This window comes from Corapipo altera, unplaced genomic scaffold (genome assembly GCF_003945725.1).
Source record: "Corapipo altera isolate COAL_440 unplaced genomic scaffold, ASM394572v1 326, whole genome shotgun sequence".
In the NCBI taxonomy this organism is placed as follows: Eukaryota; Metazoa; Chordata; class Aves; order Passeriformes; family Pipridae; genus Corapipo; species Corapipo altera.
The window spans coordinates 238,519-264,811 of NW_020884945.1; the positions used below are offsets into that span (position 1 = coordinate 238,519).

The 26,293-nt window shown below is 61.6% G+C and overlaps 2 protein-coding genes across 11 annotated transcripts in view; one reads left to right on the plus strand and one right to left on the minus strand.

Moving 5' to 3' along the window:
• The first annotated feature begins 75 nt into the window (after positions 1-75).
• Positions 76-21,226, plus strand: DGKK (diacylglycerol kinase kappa). 8 transcript variants are annotated; one of them, XM_027662414.1, is made up of 30 exons: positions 76-265; positions 1,214-1,458; positions 10,379-10,489; positions 10,604-10,684; positions 10,886-10,990; positions 11,186-11,318; positions 11,507-11,613; positions 12,025-12,150; positions 12,297-12,399; positions 13,818-13,980; positions 14,077-14,185; positions 14,358-14,497; positions 14,635-14,716; positions 15,198-15,289; positions 15,544-15,643; positions 15,902-16,142; positions 16,423-16,521; positions 16,633-16,732; positions 17,198-17,305; positions 17,772-17,868; positions 17,947-18,054; positions 18,222-18,335; positions 18,534-18,668; positions 18,752-18,918; positions 19,042-19,159; positions 19,249-19,335; positions 19,447-19,563; positions 19,618-19,744; positions 20,217-20,347; positions 20,782-21,226. In XM_027662414.1, the coding sequence occupies exons 2-30, from the start codon at positions 1,261-1,263 to the stop codon at positions 20,854-20,856; spliced, it is 3,474 nt and encodes a 1,157-aa protein (XP_027518215.1). In that variant the 5' UTR covers positions 76-265; positions 1,214-1,260; the 3' UTR covers positions 20,857-21,226. The 8 variants fall into 8 exon arrangements, with proteins under 8 accessions (XP_027518215.1, XP_027518216.1, XP_027518217.1 ...); XM_027662415.1 differs by having other exon boundaries at positions 20,220-20,347; XM_027662416.1 differs by having other exon boundaries at positions 19,633-19,744.
• A 213-nt stretch (positions 21,227-21,439) lies between these two features.
• The window catches only part of CCNB3 (cyclin B3), a 5,094-nt gene continuing 240 nt past the window's right edge, over positions 21,440-26,293 (minus strand). The window contains exons 1-12 of one of the 3 annotated variants that reach the window (XM_027662421.1): positions 26,132-26,137; positions 25,282-25,421; positions 25,110-25,193; positions 24,827-24,945; positions 24,215-24,317; positions 23,789-23,890; positions 23,520-23,612; positions 23,142-23,279; positions 22,557-22,712; positions 22,123-22,272; positions 21,803-21,933; positions 21,581-21,653 (exon numbers count right to left, since the gene is read on the minus strand). In XM_027662421.1, coding sequence (XP_027518222.1) covers positions 21,581-21,653; positions 21,803-21,933; positions 22,123-22,272; positions 22,557-22,712; positions 23,142-23,279; positions 23,520-23,612; positions 23,789-23,890; positions 24,215-24,317; positions 24,827-24,945; positions 25,110-25,193; positions 25,282-25,421; positions 26,132-26,135 — 1,293 coding nt within the window. In that variant the 5' untranslated portion in view covers positions 26,136-26,137. Of the gene's footprint in view, positions 21,654-21,802; positions 21,934-22,122; positions 22,273-22,556; positions 22,713-23,141; positions 23,280-23,519; positions 23,613-23,788; positions 23,891-24,214; positions 24,318-24,826; positions 24,946-25,109; positions 25,194-25,281; positions 25,422-26,131; positions 26,138-26,293 lie in introns of those variants that run through there. The other 2 variants (XM_027662420.1, XM_027662422.1) reach the window with 2 other exon arrangements.

Sequence of the window (26,293 nt, forward strand, 5' to 3'; positions counted from 1 at the left end):
GCTCCGCCGTGCCCGCGCGGGTGCCGCACACGGATGCGCGCGGCGGGTGCCCGCCGTGCCCGCATGCTCGGGGCCGTGCGTGGGCCGCCCGAGCCGCGCAGCAGCGCCCGCCGCGCCGAGCAGGCCGGGGCTTGCGGCAGGGGCAGGGCCGGGGCTGCCTGCGGAGGCACGTCCCGGCGGGGCCGGGGGGGGCTGCGGACGGCGGGCGGGGGCCGAAGGAAGAGCGACCTTGCACCGGCAGCGGCGGCGGCTCGGGTCGCGCAAGGTGTGTGCGGAGCGGGGGGCGCTCCGCCTTTCCCCCCCCCCCGCCCGGGCGTGCTGCGGGATGCTCGGCGGGGACCCGGCTCCCCGGCAGCGCCGAGGCTGGAGGGGGGAATGCGCCCAGGAGAGGGGTGGTCATCAGGACAGCGCTCGCTCCCTCCTGCCTCCTCTTCCCGCAACGCTTGTTGCTGCGCGGGGAGACGGCGCCGCGATTGCCGGCAGCCGCGGGGAAGGGGGAGGAGGGGGTGGAGCGGCGGAGCCGGCCCGCGGTAGACGCGTGGGGCCCGGCACGGCGCCGTGGGGTGCCCCCCCCCGCCACCCCCGGCCCGGGCACGGCAGCCCTGCAGCCGTTCAGGCTCGCTCGTCCAGGTAGGTGTTCCCCCGGTCCCCCCGCAGCCCTCGGGGCCGGCAGGGATGCCGTGGGGAGATGGCTTCCCCCGCATGCGGCAAGCCCGCACCCCCCTTCCATCTCAGCCCGCCCGCAGACACCTGCTCGGGGCTGGCGACCCACGCGCGGGGCGGGACGTGCTCCCATCCGTTCCCGGTTGCTGGAGCCAGGTGGATGGCGGGGGGCAGCTGCTGCTTTTCATGGAGACCGCCCGCAGCACCCGGGGGATGGGCAACGAGGGGGGCTAGCACAGGCTGCAGGGAGGGGATGCGCCCCTCTGCACCAGTGCCAGGGCGTGGGGCAGCCACAGTCTCCCGCGGCTGAGCCAGGAACGGCGTTGCGGTGCCAGGCGGGCTGAGGAAGAGTTGGGACACCGAAAAAAGGCAAGGACGGGAAACTTTGCCTGCAAGGATGCCACCCTGAGCGGCGTTCCTGGGCGAGGAAGCGCCATCTCCCTTGATTTCCAGGATTGCACCTCCCCGCTGGCTGAGCCCCAGAGGGTGAGCGGCCACGCATCCCCTTTCAGGGCTCTTCCTCCACTCCTGAGTGTCCTTGTCCTCTCAGGGCTTTCACGGGAGGCTGCAGAGCCCTGAGCCAAACCGGGTGGGAAGATGGCTGAGAAGCTGGTGCCTGGGGACCTGTTCTTGAGGAAGACCCGTGAGTCGGTGTCCTCCCTGGACTCGGACAAGCTGGCACCCATCTCACCCGAGGTGGGCGGTGAGGAGTCGTCCGACAGCGAGGGCGAGCAGGAGGACAGTTCCCACAAGCTCATCCGGAAGGTTTCCACCTCGGGGCAGATGAGGAGCAAGGTCAGGGCTGTGGGGTGCCTGGGGTGAGGGGTTGGTTGGGTGTGGGGTTGCCAAGAGTGGGGCAGGGCAGTTCACCTGCTCCAGGGTGTAAATCAGTGCCAGGCACTTGCTGCTGGCAGACTCGACCCAGCCAGAGCCAGGAGGGTTCTGGCCCCTGTGCCCTGCAGGAGGGCACATAGAAAAGGTGCAAACCCCACAGTGGTAGTGTCAGTATTGGTCCCATGGGGCTGTGGAGTGCGGATTTTTTCCCACCATTCAGGAACCTGGACTACCTTCATCCCATGTTTGTATCCCCTGGGTTCCCCCTGTGTTCTCCCACCCCGTGTCCCTGGAGGAAGAGGACTCTTTCATGGAGACTTTGCCCTGTGGATGCTCTGTGGCTGAAATTTAGGGTCCTGTCAGTTCCACAGGCTCCTGGCATCCCACACCCTGCTGCAGGCACTGCGTGTGCAGCGCTTGGTGGGTGGCAAAATGGAATCTGCATCTTTCCTAGTGCCCCAGATTCGTTTGGCAGTGCCAGCTCCCCTGTGGACCCCATTCCCACAGTCTTCCCTAGGTCCAATCCCCTGTGGTGGTTTGTTGGATGGATGGGGACACCTTTGAGGTCAGACGTGACCCTCGTGCTTCTCGGCCATTGGCATGACAGCAGCTGGGGGTGTGTGTGTGTGTGTGTGTCACAGTTTGCTCAGAGGAAGCTATTTTGGTAGGACCTACAAAAATAAGGGGCGCAGCGCCTTTGGCCAAGCAGCAGCGCGTGGCCATTGGTGCCCCGGGTGGGGGCAGTGAAATGGCCAGGCACCTCCCGCCTGCAGCTCAGGGAGAAATAACCTGGGCCGAATGGCCGAGTGGGAAGCGGGGAGAGAAGGAGGTTTGGGGGGTGGCGTTTTGGGGAGGGAGGATGTGGGCACAACACCGGGAGGATGCTCTGGGCGGCGTGCCGGGCGAGCGGTCCCTTTGCGTCCACCTTCCGGCTGCGGGCAGGAGGTGGCAGAGTGAGTCAAGGTGGTGCCTGCAGTGCTGGGCCGCGAGAAGGGGCTGCCAGAAGTCCCCCCGCAGCCGGCCTCTGGTGCCAGCCACCCCTCGATGGGGATTTGGTGGCTGCGCTACCCTGGGGAAGGGGGGGACAGCGCTGAAAACGCGGCAGAAGGATGCAGTGGCGGAGCACAGGGGTGTCCCCGGGTGTTGAGTGCTGTGGGCAGGGAGGGAGGCAGTGGGGATGGGGTGGTGTGCTGGGTCCGGTGGCAGCTTGGGGATGCTTGGGGCTGGGACGGGCTTCCTCTGGCTCTGGATTGGCTGTTGTGCCAAGCCTGGTGCACTGGCACGAGGTGGGGCAAAGGGCTCTTGCCCAGGAGTGTGGAAATTGCATGCTCCCAACGTGGCACCGTGGAGTTTTCCCACTTGGCAGGAGACATTTCAGGGGCATGCAGCACTGAGGGGGCTCTCGCCCAGTCCCTCTGGATGCTCACGGAACGTGCCTCAGTTTCCCTTTCTTTGGAGCAGGCTGGCACCAGCTGTGCCCAGCCTAGCTGCGAGGTGGGTGCCGTGGGCTGTGCCAGGTTCAGGGGGCTGTGTGTGGGGGCATGGAGGGAAGCCAAGACGGTGGGCAAGGTCCTGGGCCGCTTAGTGCTATGTGTGAGCCCTCAGCACCCTCCCAGAGGGGTGGCAGCAGCCACTGGAATTTGCCACGCAGCACTTGCCATGCTGTGGGGCACAGGGACACTGCAGGGAGCCATCAATGCTAGGAAACCTGAGAGAAAGGGCGGATGACTGGGCTGTGCCCGGGTCTTAGAGCAGCAGCACAGGGACATGAGCAGGCTCTGAGTCCCCAGCTCAGGCACCACAGCCCCCCCTGCCATCAGCAGGTTCAGCCTCGCTGCTGACAGGCTGCGCGTGGGGAAAGGCTGAGCTGCCGACTCCCTGCCTGCATCCTGCCTGGCATGAGCAATTAGCCATGCAGGAGGTGATGCTGTGCAGCGTGCCAGGGGAGGCAGGTGGCGTGATGGATGGGCAGGCGGAAAGGACACGTCTGGGTTAACAGCCCGCGGAGCTGGGAAGAGAGGGTGTGAGCATGGCAGGGCTGGAGCTGGAGGGGCTGAGAGCGAGCTGTGTATGCCTCCCCTGCCACCTAAGTGTTTTCAGGGTTGGGGTTCACTGTTTTTCCTGAGGATTCCTTTGCCTTGGTCCTGATGGGCAGGACCGCGCTTGCCAGCCTGGCTCCTTGCTGGATGGGCTCCTGCCTTCCCTATGGAGATGAGGATTTTGGGATGAGATTGCTTCTGCCACATAGGTCAGGCTGTCCCTGGCTCACAGTTCTGCCACAGCACGTGTGCTGCCCATCACTCCAGCCACGGCCACAGTGTGTGTACCATGGCAGGCACCTTCCCAAGCCACCTCCACACCCCTGTCACCCGTGTGGGGCTGGGGTGAGGGGAGGGAACCAATGCCTGCACCCCAGGGGAAGGTACCTAATGAGCACACAGTTAATGAGGGAGAGAGAGTCCAGTGCCAGGGCAGCAGCTCCTGAGACAACCGGGTTAGTGGCAGGGGGAGGGAGCACACTGGCCTATTTTTTGACTGTTGGCAGTGGGTGAAGTGCTGGAGGGGGTCTATAGGAGCTTGTCATGTTGGGGGGCTGGGAGGGGTCAGGACCCCCACCCCACTGCCCATCCACACTGACAGGGGGGACCCAGGTGATGGGAGTGAGCAGCTTCCCCCGCGCCAGGCTGTTGTCCAGCCCCTGGGACAGGAGCAGGTGAGGATCATTTTGGGATCCGCTGAATCCTTCCTGATCGCCACTCCCCAGTCCCAGTGCCTCCACACCCCAAATGCCCATTCCCCCACCCCCTCCTCAAATCTCCCCATCAATCTTGTCCCCCCACTCCACCCCTATTTGGCTTCCTCCAGGCTGGAACTGTGGGTGCCCTGCAGGGCATTTTGTGCCAGCATCGGCTTGGAGGCGGCGAGGTCATTGTGCTCAGTGACAATGACAGCTGCCAGGTGCAGGTGCCCCCACCAGACTGAATAGCCCCAGGACACATCGGGTCTTGCTGTCAGCCCCTTCTCTTCCTCCTCAATGCATCTGGGGGCTGCCAGTTGCCTGTGCCAGGTTCTAGGGGGGTGCAAGAGCAGAGCGGGAGGGGGATGCGATGCTGCTCCTCGGCGCTGATCCCCTGAGGACTGGGCATGGAGGGGAAAGAGGGGACACAGACTCTGGGGTGCACCAACACATTTAAGGTGATGGGGGTGGGGGGGCACATCCTACCCGTGTGGCCAGGGCGCTCGGCTCCCAGCACTGCCTTGGCACAGGCTGTCCTGGCAGCTGAGCGGAGGCGGGGAGGGATCCGGCAGCGCTGCTTGGTTCTGGGGTGCTGGCACCAGAGCTGGGAGGTGGAGGCACTGAAAGGGACACAGTGCATGTTAGGGATCCAGGGTTGCCCACAGTGTGGGCACAATGTGCATGGCCATGGTGGGCAGGGGCATGGCTTGTCTGCTGTTTGCAAAGGGGAGTCATGTTCATAATTCCTGATCTTGGGATAACGTCACAGCTGCTTGGTGGGGCTGGGGGACCCACCAGCATCCTCCTAGGGGGCTTGGCGAGGTCAGTGGGATTGGTGGTACTCCAAGGAATGGGTGCTTCTCATCCTTGCTGGAGGAACTGGGAATCCTGCAGGCTCGGGGTGCCCCAGGGATGGGGCAAGTGGTGCCTGTGGATGTTGAGCTGTTGGGGCAGCTGTGGGGAGCCTGGTGGGGCGGTGCTATAGAGCCAGGCTGTAGGAAGGGCTGCCTGCTGATGCCTGAAACCTGGCCAAAAGACAAGGAAAACAAGGTAGAGCTGCTGGGGCCAGACCTGGAAACCTCCCTTCTGCAGCAGGAGGGTGGCATCTGGCTCCCAGGCAGTGCATTGTCCAGACTTGACACTGGTGGGAGACTGGAGCATCCCTTGTATGGAGAGAGGCTGGTAGAGCTGGGACTGTTCAGCCTGGAGGGGAGGTTGTAACCAGGGGGTCCTCAGTGGTGGGGATTAATATTTGAAGGGGAGGGTGCCACAAAGAGGGAACCATGTTCTCGATGTTGTCTGCCAATGGGCACAGATGAAACAATAGGAAATTGCATCTGAACACAAGAAAACACTGCCTGTGACCAGGGAGGCTGGGCTTGCTCTCATTAATCAGGGCTCACCAAGCCAGTGCCTGGGGTGTGAAGATAGCCCCAGTGTCGCCAGTCGGATGTTTGAGGTTTCTCAAGCGCCCTGCCCTCTCTCCCCGCTCACTTTTTCCATTATGCAAGTGTCTCTCTTGCCTGTCCGTGGCTGGGCAGGGTGGGAGGGCTGCGCCTGGCAGCACCAGGGCACAAGGGGCAGGGGGGAACCAGCATGGGGTGGGATGGGGTGGGATGCCTGCCAGCAGGATGCCTGGGGACCGATGTGGCTGTAGATAGGGAAGCACAAGCTCATTTCTAAAAAGAAGCTGCTGGGGGATGAGGTGTAAGGGGGATTGCCTTTCTTCTGGGTGCTCCTTCCCTCATTCCTCTCTGTTAATTCTCCGTCCCCTTTCAATGGTCTGAGCCTCGTGGCACCGTGTAATGCCATGTCAGGACTGTTGCCGGAATCTCCTTTCAAGCATCCACCCAGCACTGGGAAGGGGTATTTGTGGTCCTGCAATGGCAGCAGGGGTCCTCAGGGAGCAGATGAGCCTGTTGGGCCACAGCACGCCCTGGGCAACGAGCCCCCTGACTGCCTGGTCCCGGAAGAGCTCTGCTGTGTTGCAAAGCCCGATAAGGTTTCCAACCGACTCTAGTCCACGGGGTACCCAGCAGCTTCTGGCAGCCCCACTGCTGGGCTGCTTGAGGGCTGCTAGCTCTCCTCTGCTGTTCTGGCATCTGCTGGCTCAGCTCTGACCCAACTGGACCCCAGCTTGTACCCGGTGGGCTGCTGCATTTGGAGGAGGAGGGCAGCTGCCTGGAATGATGCTGGTGCGATGCAGGTCGGTGTGTTGGCGGGTGATCGGTCTTCTCTCCCCTCTCCTCCTCCCCAGTGAGGCATTGCGTGGTCACAGGGACAAGCATATTCCTTCAGGAGTTGTGTAGGGCTGCCAACTGGGTGGGCAGGCAAGTGTGGTGCTCATCAGCTATATGTGCCAGCATTCCTGAGTAACAACCTTCCTGGCTCTTCTCCAGCAGCTGCTTCTCTGTCCAAGCCAATCCCATCAGGAAAACCCTCCTGCCCCAGCTGATGTCAGACCTGGCTGCACAACGGGCTCTTCCCAGGAATGATGGTGGCAGAGCTGGGAGAAGGGGGATGGCAGAGTGGAACAGGAACCTGGAGCTCTGCCTTAGGACTGAGGGAAGGGTTGGCATTTTGGGGTGCACCCTGGCCTGGAAGAAGCCCTGCTGGAGTGTGGTCCCAGGGGGCAATGAGCTCACCTAGGCTGTGCTTCAGTGTATGCCAAGCATACAGCCAGCCTGTGGCACGATGGCCCCTGGGACCAGCCCAGTCCTGGCAGGGCACTTTACTGGAGGCTGGCCATCCTTACAGGGCCATTTTTAGCTGTGTCTTCTTCAAGACCCTGCTGCCACTGCTGCTCCAGCTGCCTCTGAGCTGGAGGTGGCAGTTTGTCTGCAGATACCGTATGGTTTCATTCTTGCCTTTGCCTCCCCACCCTGCATCTCTGGGATACCCCCAGTGCTGGGCACAACCCAGGTGATGCTGAGTCCCGTGGGCTGGAGAGAGCAGGGAGGGACCTCGGGATGGGGCAGTGGAGTGCTAGGGCAGAGCCCTGCAGAGGGGAGCTGGTCTTGCGCTGGTTGCTGGACAGGTTGCACGTGGCCCTGGGTGTTGTCACACTGCCACCTCTGTTGCTGGTATGGGACCAGCGCTGACTGTGCTGAGGCTCCCTGCAGCGCTGCCTGGGGTTCTGCAGCCAGAAAAGCCGTGGGTAGGTGAGTGGAGGGGCTCAGTCTTGTTTCGAGGTGTGAGTGGCACACCACAGTCACAGCTGTGCAGTGGCCAGTGCAGAGCTCCCAGCCCGGTGACCAGGGGCTGCCAGTGCCCCCAGAAGCTCTCCAGGAAAAAGTGCCTGTGCTGCATGTGCTCAGCTCTGACTCCTATGAGCTCTGAGTTACCTGAAAGCCACTTGCTGTAGGGAGCTGTTGTTGTTGTGGTGATCCTGGAGATGAGCCTTGGCATGGCCCCGTCTGCCCTTGCCATCCCCACCCCTTTCCATTCTGAGAAGAGAAAACACCAGGCTCACTCAGCAGTGCCTGCTGCACTGTGGCTTCCCACACACGGCCGGGCCTGCTGCTGGCTTTGGCCATCAGGTGCCTCTCAGGTCTCCTCCTGTTCCTCGTGCCAAAAGCAGGGGTCCAAAAACATGGAGCCACTTGGGAACTGCTCCCAGCAGGTGCTCCTGGTTGAGACCCACAGACAAAACACTGGGTTTGTGGGTGGCTCATCCCACAGACAAAAAATTGCTTTTGTGGGTGGCTTACCCCAGTGACAACCTGGAGTAGCCCTCTGGCACCCCAGACTCATGTGCCTGCCCAGGCAGTGTGGGACAGCCAGGCTCCAGGGCTCATTTAGGAGAGGGGACCTGCCTCGTTTTCCCCAGGGAGAGGGCTGGCTGGCCGGACCCATGCTGGCATCAGCTAAACCTGTACCCCATGGCATCAACACCAGTGGTGATGGAGCGTGGGTGGGCAGGCGCTGGTGTGAGGGGGTGTGCAGCAAGGTGCTGCTCATGGTGGCACAGAGGGCTTGGGCTTTGTTGCCCAAAGCAGCCCCCGAGGGTGGGGAGAGGTGCCCTCTGAGCTTCTCTGCACCAGCTTTGCTGCCCGGTGTTGGGGTGCTGGGGATTAGTCTGCAAAGGGTGGAAACTGAGACACACTCCCCCAGCTGTGGCACTTGGGGTGTTGTGGTGGAGGTGGGAGGGCTCTGCATTTCCAGCTGTGCCATAGACCATGCTGGCACAGTGGGGGCAGCTGCATCCTGTCCCTGGAATGGCCAGGACTGGGACATTGTGGGACTGGGTGATGCCTTGTTGCTGCTATCTTGTCAGGAGTTGCTGCTGGGGGTGTTTCAGCTCTGACCCCCTTGCAGGGGCAGGTGCTGCCCTCCCAGGCAGCTGTCCTTGCTGTATCCTGCCATCCACATGGTCCTGGAGGCAGGCAGAGCTGAGCACCCAAGGCCTGTTGGCTGTGATAGCTCTGAGCCCCCGTCATGGACCTGCCTCTTCTTCCTTCTTCTTGTCATCCTGTTCTCCTGCTCCTCCCTGTCACATCTCCCCATGCCACCCCTTGCTGTCACACACTGCCTGCCTGTCCTTTGCAGCAACAGCAACGACTGCAGCAAACGCAGCACCTGCACCCAGAGTGTGCAACCAGGTGTGGTGGAGGTGGCATTTGTGACCGGAACCCACCTGGCCATGGCAAGACCCTGGCCTGTCATCTCCTGGCATGGGACAAGGACTGCTAGGGTGCATGGTTTGTGTGTATCTAGGGGTCACAGCTGGACCCTGCTGGAAGGCCACGCTCCCCCTGCTGCTCAGGGCAGCTCTGGGTTCACCGTCTCCTCTGCGTTTTCACAGCTGAGAGGCCAAGGAGGGGACGTGGTGTGTCCCACTGGGGACAGTGGGGCTGTTTGAACCTACACTGACACTCGTAGGCATCGTGGTGGTCCACCACAGCAGAACTCTGCGCTGGTCCTGGGGGGCAAAGCATCATTAGAGACCAATAAAGGCTTCAAACTGCAAGCTGGAAGAGAGCTGGGAACATCTCAGTGCATGCCCCAGGGAGCTTGGGGAGGGCTCAGGGATCTGAGGGAGTTGAGGCTCAGGGAGCATCCTAGGTGGGGTTTTGGCTTCTTTGTGACTTTGGAGGCTCCTGCTACTCCTGGTGCTCTGACCATCTAGTTCAGAGCCGTGGGGCAGTGGATTAAGGCTGGGGCCTGGCGCTGGTGTGTTTGCAGGCTGACGGGTGCCCGGGTGCCACCTCTCGCAGCACACGGGCTGGGCACAGGAGTGCGGGGCCCCGGGGCCACGGTTCTCTAGCTCTGCCCTCGGTGCCCAGCGCTAATTCGCCGTTAAATGTGGCTTGTCGCTGTGTGACGGAATCGAATACAAGCGCTGTAGCAGCTAATTGCAGAGGAGCAGCTGAACGGGGCTGCCGGCGGTGTTTAAAGAAGATACAATCAAAGATGAGGCAGTGCCAGAGCATCTCTGCCGCCCCACTCAGCACAGGCTCGTAGCCACGTTGCAAACACTAATTAATTGAGTCTTGTAAACACCGCTGCGAGGAGGGTAAATATTGGCAGGTGCTGCGGTTCGGGGAGGGCAGAGGACAGGCAGCCAGGCTGCAGAGATGTGCTGTGCTGTGGGGGATGCTCTGCCTGCTGCGGGCTGCCCTCAGCCCCAGGTTGTCCCCTCCAGGGGCTGTGGGGGCCGGACAGGGCTGGCTGCACCCCAGTTGTCTGCTCTCCACCCTGGCTGGGGCTGCAGTCCCCAGGTAATTCTGCCTCCAAGATGCAGTCCTGGTGTCTCTGGGGCACTGGTGTCCCCTCCCAGGGAGCTCTCCTGGCCCTGGCTCTGCCCTTGGCTTCTGGGGAGCTGCAGCAGGTTGAGGCTCTCTGGGCACTGTGCTGGGAATGGGGAGGAAGCATCAGCAGCAGGGGCTCTGTACCACTGGAGTCCTGCATCTGCCACCCCTGCCATGCCCAGCAACATCCTTCCAGATCATCCTTCTGGGAGTGCCCAGTGCCCAGGGGATGGTGGGCAGGGGACATAATTTGCCCTGCTACATCCAGCACAGAGTGAGCCCCAGAATGTCCCATCTGTGCTCCTGGGGACCCAGGGACTGGTGTCACAGGGGAAAGCTGTGGCTTGGGGGTCCTGGGGGGCTGCAGGAGCTCAGGATGTTGTGGTCTCTGCAGAAAAGCGTGAAGGAGGGGCTGTTGCTGAAGCAGACGAGCTCCTTCCAGAGATGGAAGAGGCGATACTTCAAGCTGCGGGGCAGGACACTCTATTATGCTAAGGATGCCAAGGTAGGCTGTGGGGGAGCTTCCAGCACTCTCAGTTGGGGGGACCTGAGCCTGCCAGCCCAGGAGGGGACAGAGATCCCTGCCTGGTGGACTGAGGCTCTGCTTTCTCCCTTGCAGTCTCTCATCTTTGACGAGGTGGACCTGTCAGACGCGAGCGTGGCCGAGACCAGCACCAAGAACATCAACAACAGTTTCACGGTGAGGGGGGTGTGGGGTCCACCGCACCCCGTGGAGACCTCGGCATCTCGTAGGGAGGCACCGCGGAACCCCCTCACCCCCCCAGAGCCATGGGGTGCCCCGTAGCATGGCCTTGTGTGCCAGGGGTTTGCTGGGGGCTGTGCTGGGGGCTGGCTGGCCTGGCGGTGGCCTCGCGGGAGGACGTGGTGGTGGCTGTTGCAGGTGATCACACCGTTCCGGAAACTCATCCTGTGCGCGGAGAACCGGAAGGAGATGGAGGACTGGATCGGTGCCCTGAAGTCTGTCCAGAAGTGGGAGATCCATGAGGTGACGTGGGCGGGGGGCTACGGGTGGGTGGGTACCACTCTGAGTGCCTTTGGCTGCGAGGCAAGAGCTGCTGCCCTTGGCACAGCCCCACAAGGAGGACAGGAGTCAGGCCGGAGGGACTCTGGGGGCCAGGAGGGAGGGAGTGCCGGGTGAGGGTCCCTGGCACTGACAGTGCAGGGCTGTGCCCCCCAGCAGGCCACGCAGTTCAACATGGAGCACTTCTCGGGCATGCACAACTGGTACGCCTGCTCCCACGCCCGCCCCACCTTCTGCAACGTGTGCCGGGAAGCCCTCCCGGGGGTCACCTCACACGGCCTCTCCTGCGAAGGTCAGTGCCAGGGTCCTGCTGGGGGTGGGCAGGGGCCAGGATCAGGGCAGAGCTTGGGACTGGCCCAGAGCAGGAGGGGTGCAGAGTGATGCCCACTGGCTGCATCCCCAGATGCAGAGCGGGTTTGGGGCCAGGGCTGTGCATCCCATGAGGACCTTTCCCGCTCCTCATTGCTCCCCCCTGTGCAGTCTGCAAGTTCAAGGCACACAAGCGCTGTGCTGTCAGAGCCACGAACAACTGCAAGTGGACAACGCTGGCTTCCATTGGCACTGAAATCATCGAGGATGAGGATGGGGTAAGCACATGGGAGTTCCTGTCAGGGATCCTGTAAGGACAGATCCACTAGCTGAGCTGGTCTTGCTATGACCAAATCAGGAAGCAGGAAGGTCCCTGGTTGCTGTTCCCTGCACTGTGTGGCCTCTAGGCTTGGCTCTGCAAGGACATGGCTTGGGGACACCTCTGCCACCCTACATCAGGATCCCTTGTTGCTCTCCAAATGGGGCCTCTCCCAGACATTTTCTGGGGACACCTCTGCCCTGCCCCATGTACTGCAAGGGGCCAGGCGGGCAGGGACAAGAGGGCACAGGAGGGGTCCCAGGCCTGCCTTACCCTGCCCATCTCCTCCGTGGTGCCTGGGGGAAGGGGTGGCCTCTGACACTGTCCCTGAGGCACGCAGGACGCCACTAGTGGCTGCCCCTCTCTGCAGGTGGCCATGCCCCACCAGTGGCTGGAGGGGAACCTGCCCGTCAGCGCGCGCTGCGCCGTCTGCGACCGCGCCTGCGGCAGCGTCCGGAGGCTGCAGGACTGGCGGTGCCTCTGGTGCAAGGCCATCGTAAGGATGTACCCATCCCCATCCCCACCCCTCTCCCAGCACAGACAGCACTGCCCCTCTGGGGTGCATCACTGGGAAAGCTGAGGCTGGGGACTCCGGTGCTGCGTCCCCCAGCTTTGCTGATGCAGGTGTCCCCGTGTCTCCAGGTTCACAGTGCCTGCAAGGAGCAATTTGGCAAGAGGTGCCCCCTGGGCCAGTACAAAGTGTCCATCATCCCGCCGACTGCCTTGAACAGCATCGACTCGGATGGTGAGTCATGGACAGCATAGGGCTGGGCTAGGGGGAAAGACAAGCTGTTTGGGACAGGGCTCTGAGCTCTCTGAGCTCCTCTGCAGGCTTTGGCTTGTGGCACTGTGCCTGTTTTATGGGGCACAGTTGCCTTGCGCTCTGCTCCAGGGCTGCAGTGGTGTCCTGTGGGCTTTGGGGTGGCACTTCTTGCCTGTATGTGGCTTCAATTGCTTCTGCCAGGCTACCTCTCATAGTGGCTCCGGTCACGGTCCCTCTGGGGGTCAGTGGTGCCAGCCTTGCCCCCTTGATGTGTGGGTGTTGCACCCCAATGATTCAGCATTTAACAGGACAGGATGAGGTTCTTGCTTGGGTTATTTCCCAGTGTCTGAACCTCAGCTGGTTGTTTGGTAGTGCAGAGCACAGCTTTGCCCAGGCATGGGGCACTGTAGGGAGAAGCCATGCAGAGCCTGGGGGGACCCCTCCCACTATCTCTGTCTCCTGAGGGGCCCAGCTGGCCTCCACTGAGCAAAATCTGTTCTTCTCCTCCGGATATTTCCTTCTTCGTTCTTTAATGCTTTTCACCACTCAGCTCAGCCGGTGGCTCATCTGCCTCTCGTTACTCATCGGGATGCTGTCAGGGTAACCATCACGCGGCTGCTCCTCGGCTCCAGAGCCTCCGCTGCTGGTGGCTGATCCCCGGCAGCATCTCTGCCCTGTCTCTCTCCAGCAACCCAACCAGCCATGGCTCTGGATGCTGCCCACCCACCTGGGCTCTGCTGCCGTGGGAGCAGCTCAGCGAGGCCTCAGCCCCCCCTTGTCCTGCCCCGCTGTCCCACTCTGGCACATGGGTGCTGCTGGCAGCAGGCTGTTCGTGGCAGCCCACGCTCTGACTCAGCAGCCCCCAGTGCTTTGCGTTGCCGATCTGCTCTGCTCGGCTGGGAGCGGAGATGGAGCAATGCCCAGGCCAGGAGGGACTGGGCTGCAGGGGTGTTGCCCCTGCTGTGGTGGAGGTGCTGGGGCTACTAGTCACAGCCTAGTGGGCTCTAAGGGCAGGGGCTGAGGGCTGGTGCCAATGGCAGTGATGACTGTTGCGTTCCCTGCCGCAGCATTGCCGGGTCTGCCAAGGGAAGCAACCGTCAGGCACTGGCCCGGGGACTGAGGTGGCCAAGACGTCCCTGAGGCGGGTGCGGGCTCCTGGCCAGCTATCAGTCCTGCTCTGCCTCAGGCACATTTCGTTCCCTATCTCATTTCCTTAAAAGCACGGTGCTTCCTCTTCCCTCTACCCCTCACCATCCCCTGGGCACCCTGATCACTGTCCCTCCGGCCCCAGCACTCCACAGGTCAGGCATAGCACAGTCGGGATGTCCACATGGCCTCTGCTCTCCTGAGGTGTCTGTGGGGACTGGTAGTTGAGGTTCACATGCTTGGGCTCACTGCAGGTTTTTGGAAAGCCACCTGCCCCTCGACCTGCTCCAGCCCTCTCCTGGCCTTTGTAAACTCCAAGAGTGGGGACAACCAGGGAGTCAAGTTTCTGCGCAAGTTCAAGCAGTTCCTCAACCCGGCCCAAGTCTTTGACCTCATGAACGGGGGCCCACACCTGGGGTAAGTGCCAGCCTGGGCACCCAGGGGTGGCCCTGGTGGGGTTCTGGCAGGCACCCACCACAGCCCCCAACCCCTCTCTCCTTGCCCCACATCCAGGCTGCGCCTCTTCCAGAAGTTCTCTACCTTCCGGATCCTGGTGTGTGGGGGGGATGGCAGTGTGGGCTGGGTGCTCTCTGAGATCGATGCCCTTGGCCTCCACAAGCAGGTGAGTGGGAGTCACCACTGGCAGAGGCTGGCACCATCCCCAGCACTGGGCACTCAGCCCAGCTGGGACCTCCCTGTGTGCCCCGGGGTGCTGTGAGTGATGGGCAGGGTGGGGCTGGGGGTGTCAGAGGTGCCCCTGGGGGCTGCTCTGAGCCCCCCCCCCTTTCCCACAGTGCCAGCTGGGTGTCCTGCCCCTGGGGACTGGCAATGACCTGGCACGAGTGCTGGGCTGGGGCAGCCTGTGCGATGATGACACCCAGCTGCTGCAGATCCTGGAGAAGCTGGAAAGGGCCACCACCAAGATGCTGGACCGGTGAGCATGGCATGGGACACACACCCCTCTGCCCCCGTCCTGCCTTGGCACCTCTCAGGCAGCCTGTCCCTGTTCCCTGCCCATCCCTGTGCTGGAGGACCAGGAGGTGGCACACAGCCACGGTCTCTGCTCGGCAGGTGGAGTGTGCTGACCTACGAGGCCCCCAAGCAGTCCCCCCCAGCCCTGAAGGAGGAAGAGAATGGGGACTCCAACATCCAGGTGGGAACTGTTGGCATTTGAGGGCTTGAGATGGGGGAGGGCAGGTTTCTGTTCAACCCATCAGCCTATTTGGGGGCACACAGAAATGGATTGCACAGGGAGAGGTCATTCTGGGGGTCCCTGGGGATTGAGGCTATGAGGGGACTGTCAGGTGGCTGCATGCAATGAAATGAGTCTGGCAGGTCCCAGCATGTGCAGTTGGGAGCAGGCAGCGGGTGAGGTAGAGCTGGCCTGCTGCTGGCCAGCTGCTTTGGACTCTTCTGTGTCCTCCCTTTCAGCCTCTTGCCTCAGTTTCCCTCCTGCTGTGGCTGAGCATCCCCTCTGCCCAGCAGCACGGGCAGGGCTGCCCTCAGGGATGGAGAGCAGGCTGAAGAAGGGCTGTTCATCCCCAGTCCAGGGCTGGCCAGGCAAGGCTCCATCCTCGAGTGGGGCACATGGCAGGATGGCAGGGCTCCAGCTGTCCTCCCCTGTGCCTCTCCAGGCCCAGATCTCCCATTACGCTGACTCTGTTGCCTTCCACCTGGCCAAGATCCTGGAGTCGGACAAGCACTCAGTGGTGATCTCCTCTGCAAAGTAAGGAGGGGGCTGTCGATGGGGGTGCCAGAGCCCTCTTGCTGGGCTGGGTCATGTCCCCATGGGCATTACACCCCTCTCAGCCAGGCTGTCTCATCTGGCCACCAGCAGCTGCCAACTGTGCTGGTGCCCAGTAGATAATCCTGGCACTACCCCTCTGTTGAGGGTGCTATCCTAGCAGTCCCCCTGGCTGGCATCTGTACTCAGCTGGCCATGCTGTGCCCCTCTCCACCTCCTGCTGCTTCCCTCGGCAGGTTCCTCTGTGGCACTGTCAATGACTTTGTGGCTGAAGTAGGCCGGGCTTACAAGAGGGCAACAGAGAACAAGCAGGAGGCTGAGCTGATGGCAAGAAAGGTGGGTTGCAGGGTAGCTGGAGAGCTGGGGCAAGCTGGTGGCACAGCCCTGGAGGAGTGGGGGGGCTGAGGAGGGCTGTTCTGGGGAGCTGTGCCCTTGCTGTGCATGTATTGGGGTGTACTGTGCTTGGGGGTGCCCAGGCATGGGGTTTCCAGATGCTTGGGGTTGCCCAGTCACTCAGGGTGCCCAGGGAAGCGCCCAGCACTGGTGGAGGGCAGCAGCTCGTGCCGGGTGCTGAGTGGGGTGGGGGTCCCACAGTGTGCCATGCTGAACGAGAAGCTGGACTCGCTGGTGCGGGAGCTGAATGAGGAGGCTCAGGCCATCATGGTCCCCGAGGGAATGGCACAAGCCACCCCTGCTGATGCCAAGGACCAGGAGAAAGGTGGCAGCTTCAACCCCAGCCCCGTACCTCGCATCTTCAAATCCAAGGAGCAGCTCATGCTGCGGGCGAACAGCCTGAAGAAAGCCCTGCGGCAAATCATCGAGCAGGCAGAGAAAGGTGAGGGGGTGGTGGGGACTGGCAGTTTCCCTGATGCTGCAGCAGCCTGGCACGGGCTGTGGAGCCACCGTGGGTTGGTGCTGGACCCGTGCCTTAGCTTCCCCTCACGAACTGCACCAGCCCTTCTCTGACGCTTGGTGTGGTTGAGGGAGATCCCTATCCCGGGGCAGAGTTGCCACCCTGGGCCCTGGCTGGCACAAACCCCCAAGGCTGACCTGGGGAGGGGGCACAGGGCCACGGGGCTGCCCAGACTCCCTGTCATGCCCCTCTTTGCATCCAGCTGTGGATGAGCAGAACAAGCAGACCCAAGCCTATCGTGGCACCGCGGGCGCCAGCAAGGACAGCTCAGAGGAGCTCAACAAGGAGGAGGAGAGGCTGAGTAAGATGCCAGTGGGGCACATGCTTTTTTGTGGGGGCATGAGGGTGAGCCATGGAATGGGCTCAGGGTGAGCACCCGTGCAGCAGCTGCCTCCCTCTCCCCCCTGGTCAGGCTCCCGGCGGGTGACAGTGACCTCTGCATCTTCCTCCATCATCCTGGACCGGCCAGACACCTTCGGCAGCTTGCAGTTCCCCGAAGACCCCAGCACCCTGTGAGTCTGGGCTCCTGCTGGCCCCGGGGACTCTGGCCCACCCTTGCTTCCCCTCATGGACTGGGAGCAGAGCTGGTACCACGCTGCCTCTTGGAGGTGGCTGCTGGGCCAGCCTCTGCCCACCAGTGTGGTGTCCCTGGTGCCAGGCACTTCCCAACCCCGCAGTGCCCGTGGTGGGGGAGCCTGCCTGTGCCTGGTGTGGGATCTGTAGCTGATGCTGGGAGCTCGGGGCTCCCCCCTGCCCAGTGCAGGCAGGTCCTGCTGGGTGTTCCACATGTGTCCTGCTGTGGGGACTGAGGGGACTGCAGCCATCCCTGACAGCTTTGATCAGGCTTCCCGGTGCCAGCCCCTCTGGGAGCTCATGCCACTGCTCTGGCAGATGTTACACCCCATCCTTCAGTACCAGCCCAGTGGTGCCATTGTGCAGCTGCCTCCCAACCCACTGTCCCTGTCTGCTGCTTTCAGCCACTTCTTGGAGAAATGCGTCATGAATAACTACTTTGGCATTGGTCTGGATGCAAAGATCTCCCTGGAGTTCAACAACAAACGGGATGAGCACCCCAAGAAGTGCAGGTTGGCTGGAACCCCCCCCAATTTCCCCCAGAAAAAACTTGTATCCCTGGCTCTCCAGTGCCTGCACCAGGAGGGACTGTCAAGATGCCGGGAGCTCTGGGTGTGGCTTTGTGCTGCTGTGCTGGGGACTCCTGCCTGCAGCAGGTGTTCACCTGGACCCAGTGCTGGGACGAGCACCCTGTGGGTGGGCAGCAGGCTGCAAGTACCCCAGGAAGTGTGAAATCGTGAGGGCTTGGTGGGATTTACTCACTCTGCACCTGGGTAGAGGGACAATGCCGTGCTGGCATGGAAGGGTCCACATCTGGGTGCCACGTGCTGTGGCTTGGCTCTCCTGGCAGCAGGCAGCAGGCAGCCCCACTGCTCAGGAAGTGGGGAAACTGAGGCAGGGCCAGTGGCCCAGGGTGGTTCTGCCCAGTGTCCCTAGGAGGGTGCAGAGCCCCCTGACCCTTCCCTCTTCGCCCCACAGCAGCCGCACCAAGAACATGATGTGGTACGGGGTGCTGGGCACCAAGGAGCTCCTGCAGCGCACCTACAAGAACCTGGAGCAGCGGGTGCAGCTGGAGGTACGGGGTCAGGGGAGCAGAGATAGGGCAGGGGGGGTGGCATTGCAGCGGCCCTCCAGGCTCAGCCCTCTCTTGCAGTGTGACGGGGTGCCCATCTCGCTACCCAGCCTGCAGGGCATCGCTGTCCTCAACATCCCCAGCTATGCTGGGGGCATCAACTTCTGGGGAGGCACCAAGGAGGACAATGTGAGTGCCAGTGCTGTGAGGTGGGTTGGAGGGGCAGGATATCCTTCCCACAGTCCCAGGAAAAACCCAGGGTTGGGGTTTTTCCTGCTTTGGACGCACATGGGGGAAAAAACTGGGTCCCAGAATGAGCCCAGTTTGGAAGTCTTACTTGTACTGGTCTTCTACAGAACTTTGGGGCTCCATCCTTCGATGACAAGAAGCTGGAGGTGGTGGCTGTCTTTGGCAGCATCCAGATGGCTGTGTCACGGGTCATCAACCTCCAGCACCATCGCATCGCACAGGTAGGGGCAAGGAAAGGAACCTTGTGGGTGCCACCACCCCGAGCGGTGCCAGAAAGCTTTTGGGGCACCAGTGGAGACTGGGGCCATGCGGCTCCACTTGGCTCAGTTCCTGCCTGGCCCTTGCATGGCCCTGGGAGGCTCTTCAGCCAGAGGTGCAGAGCCAGCCGCAATGGCAACCATGGGCTGTCCACCCCACAGTGCCGCGTGGTGAAGATCACCATCCGGGGGGACGAGGGCGTCCCCGTGCAGGTGGATGGAGAGGCCTGGATCCAACCACCTGGGGTCATCAAGATCCAGCACAAGAACCGAGCCCAGATGCTGACGAGGGACCGGGTGAGCTTGGGGTGCACAGCAGGACCGTGCTGGGCCGCAGGGAGGTGTGACAGGCTCAGGGGCGCCATGTCTGTCCCCTGCAGGCATTTGAAAGCACCCTCAAGTCCTGGGAGGACAAGCAGAAAGGGGAGAGCTACCGAGCAGCCGCCCGACCACGGCTCAGCTCCCAGCAGTCCATGGAGTACCTGACAGAGGAGGAGAGCAGCCTCTTACAGCAGGTCTCGCGGGTTGCCGAGACCCTCATTGCCAGGTCAGACTGCGGGAAGCGGGATGTGCTGGGCACGGGGACGAGGGGAGAGCTGTGCTGTGGCCACGCAGAACTGCCTGCCCAGCCCAGGGGAGCCTGAGCAGCTCCAGCCCCTGTCACCCACAGGATCCATGAGGCAGCCAAGGCTCACAAAGCTGTGGAGCAGGAGCTGGCTCACGCAGTCAACGCCAGCTCCCTGGCGCTGAGCGAAGCCCTCTCCAACAAAGCTGCCGGCACCTCAGAGGTGAGCTGGGGCTGGGAGTGCAAGGCAGCCTCCTTCACCCACTACCCCAGGTCTCTGCTGCTCAATGGTTACCCCTCTGTGCCCCTCAGTTTCTCAGCAGAAATGCGGCTGTGGAGGTGGTGCTGAGCATCAAGGAGCTGTACACTGAGACCAGGGCATTCCTGGAGGGGAAGGCGGTGAGTGAGGGGCTGGGTAGCACCCAAAATCCCCCAGCAGAGGGGCCTGTGCCCTTGGTTGGTACCTCTGGGCGTGGCAGCAGGGCTGGGGATGGTCCCTGTCCCCCACAGCTGGACTCACCGCAGGAGGAGGAGGCGCTTCACGGCCCCCTGAATGTGCTGGGCCAGGAGCTGCAGCGGCTGCTGGACATCCACTGGCTGGGGCCCATTGCCCACCCTGCTGAGGAGGTGGGTGCACAGGGGCTGGGGGGTGTCTCTGGGGAGCTGTAGCACCCTGCTCAGCCTGGCTTCTTGCAGGAAGGTGCTGGCAGCGCCAACAAGGGCAGCTTCAAGCTTCGCCTCAACATCCCCAAACCCAGGAAGGAGAAGGACAAGCTGCAAAAGCAGAAGGCCAACAGTGCGCTCCCAGGTAAAGCGAGCAGTGTGCCAGGGAGAGACAGGTGCAGCCTCTGCTGATCTATCCCTTGGCCTCCTGACCTGGGCATGCTGTGGGAAGGGGGACAGGGCATGTCCTGGCTGCCTGGGGCTGTCACCTTTGTCACCCGTAGCCCCTTGAAGCTTACTTTTTCTGCTGTCAGACATGCAGAGCCCCCCAGCCCTGTAACTCCACTGCAAGGGGGAGAAGGGGGCTGTGGTACTGCTCAGCCCTTTGGGTAAGTCCCTCACCCAGAGCTGGGGGTCTTGTCGAGGGGGAGCAGCTCCTTTGTTCTGTGAGTAAGCTACAGAGAGGAGAGACCTCTCCAGCTTGAGCCTGCTGCAGCCTCTGGCCCTGCAGGAGCCAAGGGTGGGAGGGGGGATGCTCGCTGCTGGCTGTCTGCCCTGCTGCGTCTGGCTGCCTCTGCAGGCCCCAGGCCACCTCTGTGGTTTTCCTCCCTTGCTAGCAGAGAAGTGGGGCTCCGAGGAGGTGGCAGCTTGGCTGGAAGCGCTCGGTTTAGGGGAGTACAGAGACATTTTTGTCCGGCATGACATCCAGGGCTCAGAGTTGATCCTGCTGGAGAGGAGAGACCTGAAGGTACAACCCCCTTATGCCCCCTGAGGGACCCCCAGGCCTGGGGAGCATGGTGTCCTCCATCCCTCCTCTCCCCATCCCTCCTGGTGGTGGGGCAAAGGCAGGTGCTGACCCTCCACCTGGCCCCGCAGAGCTGAGCTTGCACAGCTTGCACAGAGGGGCTGGAAGCAGGGGAGGGGCTGTCCCTGGTCCTCCAGCTTGCAAGGCTTCAAACACCTGCCCAAAGCAGGATCAACAGCACCCTGCCCTCTCCTGCACCCAGGCATGGGGACATGCTTGTAAGAGGACAGAGGGCTCCAAGCAAGCACCATGCTCCAGCAAAGAGAGCAGGGGGAGGTGGGCTGTGCAGCCTTGTCTCTGCCCTGAGGCTTCCTTACCAGTGAGAGCCCAGGGCTGGTCCCTGCAGGTACATCAGCTCCCCTCTCTCCTTCCTGCAGGACCTTGGGATCACCAAAGTGGGCCACATGAAGAGGATCCTTCAGGCCATTAAAGAGCTCAGCAACCCGCCCTAGGGCTGGCAGTGGGGCAGCAGCCCAGCCCTGGTGCTGGGTGGGTGCTGCTCACAGGGACCTGGGGGGTGGGTAGGGGAACAGATCCCTGCCCTGCCCCATGTGTGTGGAGCCCCTTCGCTTGCCTCGCTGTATCTGTCTGTCCCCACTGTCCCTGGAGCCACTCCTTCTCCCTAAGCCTGTGGGGCTGGAGACACTAAAGCAGAGGTCTAACCCCATAGGTGATGTGGTCTGACCAACAGTCCAGCCCCAACAGGGTCACTACAGGAGCAGGGGCCACCCTCTCTGTGCCCAAGCTGGGGCCAAAGCAGTTTCCCCTTCCCCATGTGGGTATTTAAGCTGTGTAAATATTTGGAGAGAAGATACTCATTGCTGCTGCTCGTGTAGTGTCATTACTAAGGGGAAAGTGAGGGGTGGGGAGGAGGGAATTGGGAATCCCTTTCCGCCCTTCACCCCTCAGGTCCCTGCTCCCCCGTCATGGAACCCCCAGCCCTGCTCTCACCCTCTGTCCCATTACAGCAATGGGAAGTACAGCACTGGGGCTCATAATCTCCCCTGCCAGCATGTGTGACAGACATTTTTTTAACAAACACATTTTATTAACAGTTACACATGACTTTTTTTTTTTCCCCCCTCTTCTTCAGTTAAAATTACTATTATTTATGTACATGGTACCCCACCGCCCAAGGGTGCCCCGTTATTTACAGGCTTTATTTACAGAGTAGGACTAGCAGCTGGTGAGTGCCTTCTCAAGCTTGAGCATGTCCATGGGGGCAAGTTTGGCAACCTCAAAGAAGACCCTGAAAAGAACACTTTTGCTTAGAGCTCAGCCCCAGCCCTGACACCCATTCACCTGTGCTCCCAGCTCCCCACAGCAGCCCAGGGTGTGTGCTGGTGGGGCCACCCCCTGTGATGGGGACAGGCCCGAGACAGAGCCCATGACACTCACCTGTGTGAGTATTTGCTGCGCACTGTGTTCAGCTTGTCACGGGGCTGATACGTGAGCAGGAAATTCAGCCTCTTCACCAGGGGATGCAGGTCCTGGGCACTATACCCGCTGTAGTATTCCAGTGTAGGGGTCTGCAAGGGGACAACAGGGCTAAGCTGAGTCATCTCAGTGACGAGACAGCCATCATCTTCCCTCTCCAGCCCCCCAAATGTGATCATAGCCGTAGAGCATCATCCCACCCACCGGTCCATCACCCCCCACATCCTTGAGGTGCCCCCCGGGATGCCTCAGCAGAGACAGGGGATTAGGCAGGCACTCACCCAGCCCCCAAGGTTCTTCATGGTAAGTGCCAGCAGCAGGCAGCTGGCAGCCAGCTTTGAGGGGCTCTCACGGGCGTAGTCGTACTCCTGCAGCGTCATCTCGCAGAGGAAGCGGGCCAGCGTCAGCGTCTCCATGGTGGCACGGGCACACTGCAGCCAGGGGGCAGGGAAAGGCTCAGCCTTCTGAGCAACGCTGCTCCGCTCCCCAGCACCTTTGAGATCAAGAGTGCTGGCCCTGGGGCACAGGACGCAGACCCCCCACCCTACCACAAGTCAGCATCCTCAACCCGAATGTCTCTTGAGGGGGCTGGACAAACCTTCCTTGTTGCCAGCTGGGAGCCTGAAGCCCTAGGAATGCCCATCACCACCCCATCACCACCACAAGGGGTGCCTGGAAGCACCTGGGTGCCAGCCCACCCTCCAACTGCACCAACCTTGGCAAAGCGCCGCAGGAAGCGGTAGGGGATGGGGATGTTGATGTCGAACTTGAGGGTGCTGAGGATGCTCATCTCCATAGCCAGGAGCTCCTCCCGCTTGTAGGCGTCATCACAGATGTAGAGGAAATCATCCACGCATGGTGGGCACCGCTCCTGATGGGGCATAACTGCTCAGCACCCCAGTGGAGGCTTATTCTGGCTCCACTCAGGAGATCCCACCCATCCCACAGACACTGGTGGGGTTCACATGCTGCTGGACCCCACAAGGACTGTTAAAACACCCCGTGGGGCTTCTGTGAGGTCTCTGCTGCCCCAGCCCTTAGCTTGAACTGCATGCTTGCATGAGGTGAACTCAGGTGTCCTGAGGGTCTCTGCAGAGCAGAGAAGAGCCAGGTCTCAGTGACACCATGAGACAGGAGCCAGCCCACCATGACTGCATTCACAGCCTTGGGACAGGAAGATGCAACATGAGCAGCTCTCAGGGCAGTGGCCTGGGACCTGGCCTTCTCCAAAACCCCACAGGGACCAGAGAGGCACAGCCTCTTCTGCCCCTGCTCCCCAGGACAGCGTGGAAGGAGTTACCTCGAATTTGGAGGCAATGAGGATGGCAGTGGAGCCGATGAGCTGCAGCTTCTCCCTCATGCTCACCACCTCCACCAGGTAGTGGTCCACCAGCTTCACAGCCAGGTATAGTGTCTCATGGTTCAGCTCAAAGTTCTCCTGTAAGGATGCAGGTGGGGGGCAGGACATGGTATCAGGCAGAAGCCTGGCCTACCCTGCCCCCTCAGCTCTCACAGGGGCCAGGCTCAGAGGGAGGGGTGTAGGCTCATCCCTAGCCCAGGGAGGGGGAAGATCAGCTCTGTACTGGAGACGCTCACGGGAGCTTCTGCCAGCACACAAAGGTCCCATGTGACAGAGGCATCATGGGGGGCTGTTCTGCAGAAGGCCATGGCCCCTCACCTGCACCTCCACCATCCAGTCCACGAGGATGGCACGCATGTCCCCAGTGATGTCCGGCTGTTTCTCCATGAAGTCAGGAAGCATGAATTTCTCCTGCCAAAGAACCAGCTATAAGGGACTGGACAGATATCCCCCCTCAAACGAGCCCCTTCCCACCCTGTGCAAGCCCCCACCAGGTGCTCAGAGCCTCTGGGCAGTGGGTGGCCCTGCCCACACAGTCACCCCTTCCCTGGACAGGGCTGCCAGCCCCCTGGACAGGCATTGCCCACCTCTCTTTCCCGCATGTATTCGAAGATCTCCTTGGCATACTCTGCACTGGCATAGGGGTCACCCAGTTGCTCCTTGTCGATGTCCTCCACTGCTGGTAGCTGCTGGGACGGAGGAAGCACCAGTAAGAGGGGGTCCTTAGCTCTGTGAGTGCTGGTTACCTCGTCAGGGCAAGACTGCTGCCTCTCTGCACTCCTTTTCCTACCTGCCCTCATCATCCTGCAGCCCCTGCCCCATTCTTTCCCATGAGAGAATTCTTGGATGATGATGGTGGGAGATTTAACCCCCCTCCCCAGCTTCCCATCACACTGGCCCAAGCCTCTCCAAGGTCCAGAGCACTGCCTGGTGCCCTGTTGTCACCGGTGGCAGCCACAGACCAGTGGCTGTGAAGATGAGCCTGGGGCCATGCTGCAGTCCAGGGTCCCTACCCTCTCCTTGGGGGGCTTCAGTTCCTGCACAGGTACCGGCTTCTCTGGAACAGGATCCACCTCAGGCTCTGAAGGAGCTTTTGGGGGAGTTTTCTTCATTGACCTGGGCAGGACAAGAGTATAAATCATTCCTGGGAGGAGTCCAAATCTCCTGGCAGAAAGGGGCTCTCCAGAGCCCCTTGCTGCTTCAGGAAGAGGCTAAATGACCCCTAAAATATCCCCACAGAGACTCTTAGAATCATTTAGGCTGGAAAAGACCTTCAAAGACCAGGAGCCCAACTGTTCCCTGTAGCACTGCCACGTCCACCACTAAGCCACGTCTCGCAGTGCCACATCCATACGGCTTTCAAATCCCTCCACGGATGGAGATTTAGAACTGAGCCTGTACCAGGGCTGGACAACCCTTTAGGGGAAGAAATTTTTCCTAATATCCACCCTAAACCTCCCGTGGCACAACTTGATGCCATTTTATCTCCTGTTTACTGCCCACATCTGGCTCATGGTCTCCATCACCCAAGGGAAGCCTCTGCTACCACTCGTTCTTCCCTATGGGACAAGTTTGCACGTGCTGCCCGCTGCCCTGCAGCAACCCCCCTGCCCACGGCTACTCACTTTTTCAGGTTGATCTCGTTGTTCTTGGCCACCCCTAGTGTGCCCTGTGCCTTCTGTGCCTTTGGTGGTGCCACTTTCACGGCCTCCTTCTTCCCTGCCACCAACTGGTTCTTGCGAGCCTGTTTGGGTCAGAACAGAGGGATACAGAGGCTGCACAGAGGGAAGTGAGATATGCCCTGCAGGGAGACCTCTCCTCTTGTTAGTGGGGCGTGGGACATATCCCCACCTCCTGTGGGGGGCTTACAGGGGGCACCAAAGCCCCCATCCTCACAGAAGTACTCACATTGGTTATGTCCCCAAATGCTGACCTCTTCTTGGGCCCACCCTGGGGCGAGGATGAAGATCTCTTGGCGTAACAGTTCTCTTCCTGCAATAGAGGCTGTTAGAAGTTGGTGGTCAGCTGCCCCACAGGAGCCCCCCCACCACCACCACCCCTGGCCTGGCTCAGGACTCACCTTCTCAGGGTCAACATTCTCTGCTGTGGGGCCCACCTTGCCTGCCCGGGTCTGCTTGGTGGCCAGCATCTTGGCGTTGCGTGGCAGTGGGGTCCTCTCCCTCGGCAGTGGTGTCCTCTCCTTGGTCCTCCGCGAGCAAGCTGGGGGCAGAGCAGGGTGTGAGGCTGCTGTCTGCCCCCGGGGACACCTTCCCCCCTCGGGGCAGAATAGGGGGGCATTTTGTCCCTCCTGGGGGGTAGCACAGCAGGGACTGACCCCCAACCCCTTCCCTGAGCGTGGTAGGCGGGTTGTGCCCCAAGACAAGCCCAGGTAGGGAGCAAGTCTGGCTGCGGGTGCACCTCCCAAGAAAGAGAGAACATGGAGCCCTAAGACTCCCACTTAAAGCCCCCTGCAGGGATGGGGGGGGGGGGGGGGGGGGGGGGGGGGGGGGGAGGCAGTTCCCAGCTTCCTGCATCCCAGAGAAGGATGCAAGGGCTTGTACTCCCTCGGAGACCCCCTCTCCCTTGCACACCCCGGGTGGTCTCAGACACCCTCACTCCCCCGCACCACCCGGGGGTGCCAGCGTCCCCCACTCATCTGCCCCCTCCCCTTCCGGGATTCCCCAATCCACTGCAGCACACCGGGGGGCTTGAATTCTCTGCTCACCCAACCCTCCCGGGGTTCCCAGCGCCCCCCAGAGCCCCTGTACCCACCCTCACCCATTACCCGTCCCGCACTCCCCTGTGCCCGGTACCCGCTCTCCCCCATACCCGTCCCACACCCGTTCCCGGTACTCGCTCCCCCCCGTGCCCTGTACCTTCACTCACCCACGCCCGGTACCCGCTCTCCCCATTACCCGTCCCACACTCACCCATGCCCGGCACGCTTTACCCCATTACCCGTCCAGCACTCCCCCATTACTCGGTACCCGCTCTCCCCATACCCCACACTCACCCCTGCCCGGCCCGCTCTCCCCCATTACCCGCACCCTCACTCACCCATACCCGTACCCTCACTCCCCCATTACCCGTAC

Excerpts from the sequence above, each read along its gene's own strand:
- DGKK (XM_027662411.1), top strand. The coding sequence starts at position 1,261 with ATGGCTGAGAAGCTGGTGCCTGGGGACCTGTTCTTGAGGAAGACCCGT. Across the intron at positions 10,490-10,603 it reads ATTATGCTAAGGATGCCAAG|TCTCTCATCTTTGACGAGGT; the intron begins GTAGGCTGTGGG and ends TCTCCCTTGCAG. Across the intron at positions 19,564-19,632 it reads TTGCCCACCCTGCTGAGGAG|GAAGGTGCTGGCAGCGCCAA; the intron begins GTGGGTGCACAG and ends GGCTTCTTGCAG.